Below are 3,013 nucleotides of genomic sequence, written 5' to 3' on the forward strand. Positions count from 1 at the left end.
CAAGTTATAAACGTAGCATATGTACAGGAAGATCATGCGTGGTGAATTCACGTGCCAGATTGGCGTCTGGAAACTAATACTCTTGGGAGAGACCTCAGTCAGCTTTCGGAGTCGGCTCAACTGCACGGTCGGTCCGGTCTCAGCACTAACCCGTCCCTGAGAAGATTAACAGAGGAGAACACTCTCTCTTTACGCTCAGCGGGCTTCCCAAGTGCCTGAGACTACCGTGTACCAGTCTCTTGCCCTTCTCTCCTTTCCTCTCGTTCGGCCCGCAATTTAAGGGTTTTTGGACGGGGACTTCCGACCAATCACAATCCCTTTTCTTTGCCCGAACAGCTTACACTCGGGTCCGCCGTCATCCGACGAGAGTGCAGCTCACACAAACGTCCGCCACTTGTTTACGTTCGTTCGTTTACAATATGACAATTGTACTACCGTCTCACTGCAGGTGGGTACAATTAACAAAGCCGTACCCCCTTTGTCCCCGCTGTGCTAAAAGGTTACTACTTTACACATGACATACCCTAACTGTCTACCAAATTTCACCTCTTTAGGTTAAGCGGTCTGCTCTGGGCGATGATGAATCAGTGAGTGAATGAGTGAGTCATTCAGTCAGTCAGGACAAGCAATTTTATATATTTAGATTGTTTAAATACTGCAATATCTTTATAATATATAAGATTTTATAATAATAGGATTCCTTGAAAAAGAAATTAAGAAAGATGGAATACCTATGTTTGATATTGGTGATAATCCAGAGGCACCACAGCCAAGAGAGATGATAGATATGGAAGTAAGTTTTATTTTTTAATATTTTTGTTTTTTAAATGACTAATAATGATAATTTTCCTTTTTATGAAATAGGCAAAATTTGAAAAATTAGAAAATGAATTAAAAGAAGTTAATACTAATGCAGAAGCACTTAAGAAAACATATTTAGAATTGACTGAATTAAAGCATATTTTACGTAAGACTCAGGCCTTTTTTGACGAGGTAAGTATAGTTAATAGGTTAGAATAGATTAATAATAATAATAAATTTATTACATTAAATATGATAAAATCATCTTTGTTTTTCTCCATCATATAATCATAAAAGCTATTTTACTAACTTATTCTAAAGAATTTGCAACATTTCTATCATAATAAAACATTTTTAAAGTTTTTTTTCCTTCAGTAGATCAAACTTTTAATTTTTAATAACATTTGTTTTTTTACATCAGTGCTGTTGTAGCATAATTTGATTATTTATTTTAAAAGTTTTTTAATCACTATGTTTTAATAAAATATAAGTCAATTTTAATTTTTTTTTTGCCCAATATATTTATCTAATTTAAAAGTATTCTTTTAATTAGGGTAAAAAGGTTTTTAAATTAAAATACAGGCATTCTAGTTTAACATCATCTTAATGTCTTTCCAGTAGAATGTTTTTTTTGGTATTTAATACTGAAAACTTCAATAGAATATATATATATATACATATATATATATATATATATATCTTGATACAATATTTTTGGCCAAGTTTATGTAAGTAAAATGTTTATGTATTAAATATTTGTAATGTCATTAAGAAACCAATAAGTGGGAAAATTGTCAAGTTATATTCCAAATACTACTGATTAGAATGTTAGAATCACATGTGGACATTTTTTAAAAGCATCCTGAGTGTCAAGAAAATTGCATTTTGTGAATAGCTAGTGCCAATAGAGGCATCATAATGACTTGTCATACCAACATCTCCTACAGCAGAAAGTCTAAACATGTTTTCATGATGTCATTAACATTGTTCAACCAATTTTATAATTTGCAGAAGTATTAGAGACATTGTTAAGAATGTGTTGTGATTTATTCTTTGTTATTTATTGTAAATGTTTGTTTGAAGTTTTTAAACTAGAGTGTAGTCTACAGTGTAGAAATCTGTTTTATATTAATAATTTATTACAAAGTAATATTTGTTTACAATTTAAAGTACAGTGGTGCCTTGTACTTCAAATTTAATTCACTCCAGGATGCTCTTCAAATTCCAAATTATTTGAAGTCCAAAGCGCTTTTTCTAGTGATGGGACAATTAACCGAAATCGAGAAACTCTTGTCGTGATTTCTGATTCTTAAAAACGATTCTTCCACATTTAATAAGAAAATTAATTATTTGTTTCATTCGAAGATTAAAATTTTTTAAAATTATATTAACAATTAAATATTAGTTAAACTTTCTATTGTAAAATCCATCTATGAAGAATTTAAAATTTTAACAATACAAAAATTGTTTATCTTTTTATCTCAGACATTGCAATCATTTGAGAATTGAGAAAATTCTGAAAATACATCAATAAAATATTACTTTCTCATTAGCAATATTAAAATGGAAGAGGTCATCAGACATACTTTTGTTTCATGTTCTTTTGCATTATAGTAAATACTATGATTCAATTTGTGAATACAAATGATAAGATTTTTCTGGTTTTTGATAAGTTTACAATATCAGAGATACTATGTCATATCTTATGAAATGTTTGTGAATTTGCACAGCTGTTGAAAAATAAGGAAGGTCAAATTAATATACAGAGTAAATTAAGTATTCTGTAGTTAAGTTATTCCTTACATCTGTATTTTTCACTCACTTCCTTTTTGTATTGTTTAGTAAACTTATACAATAGTTTCTTTAAGCTAACCGACAAACACCAACTAAATTATATTTTTTTTTTTATTCTGGATAATGGATTTTGGAGATATTTTCTGCTTGTCTCCAGTCTCTCTTTACAAATTTTTTTTTATAAGTGCCATTTTTTGCTATATTTAGCTTTCACTGTTTTAAATATTTAATTTTTCTTTTCTGTTTTCTTTTTTTTTTTTATTATTAAAAAGTATAATATTTATTTAATACATTATTTTTGTTTTCACTTCTTGTTAGAATTAACAAGTAAACCAACTGTTTTCTTTATTTTGTATTACATCTTGTAATCTTGTCATAAAACTGCTTAATCATTTTTCACCATTTTAAAAAAGGAATT

The 3,013-nt window shown here is 28.9% G+C and overlaps 1 protein-coding gene across 1 annotated transcript in view; it reads left to right on the plus strand.

Annotated features, from left to right (window-relative positions):
* LOC111625522 (V-type proton ATPase 116 kDa subunit a-like) overlaps window positions 1–3,013 on the plus strand; it is a 90,505-nt gene that overhangs the window by 12,859 nt on the left and 74,633 nt on the right. The window contains exons 3-4 of the mRNA XM_023368686.1: window positions 696–793; window positions 865–993. Coding sequence (XP_023224454.1) covers window positions 696–793; window positions 865–993 — 227 coding nt within the window. The remainder of the gene's footprint in view (window positions 1–695; window positions 794–864; window positions 994–3,013) is intronic.

This window comes from Centruroides sculpturatus, unplaced genomic scaffold, assembly GCF_000671375.1.
Source record: "Centruroides sculpturatus isolate CEXI.00-Female unplaced genomic scaffold, Cexi_2.0 scaffold99, whole genome shotgun sequence".
Classification (NCBI taxonomy): Eukaryota; Metazoa; Arthropoda; class Arachnida; order Scorpiones; family Buthidae; genus Centruroides; species Centruroides sculpturatus.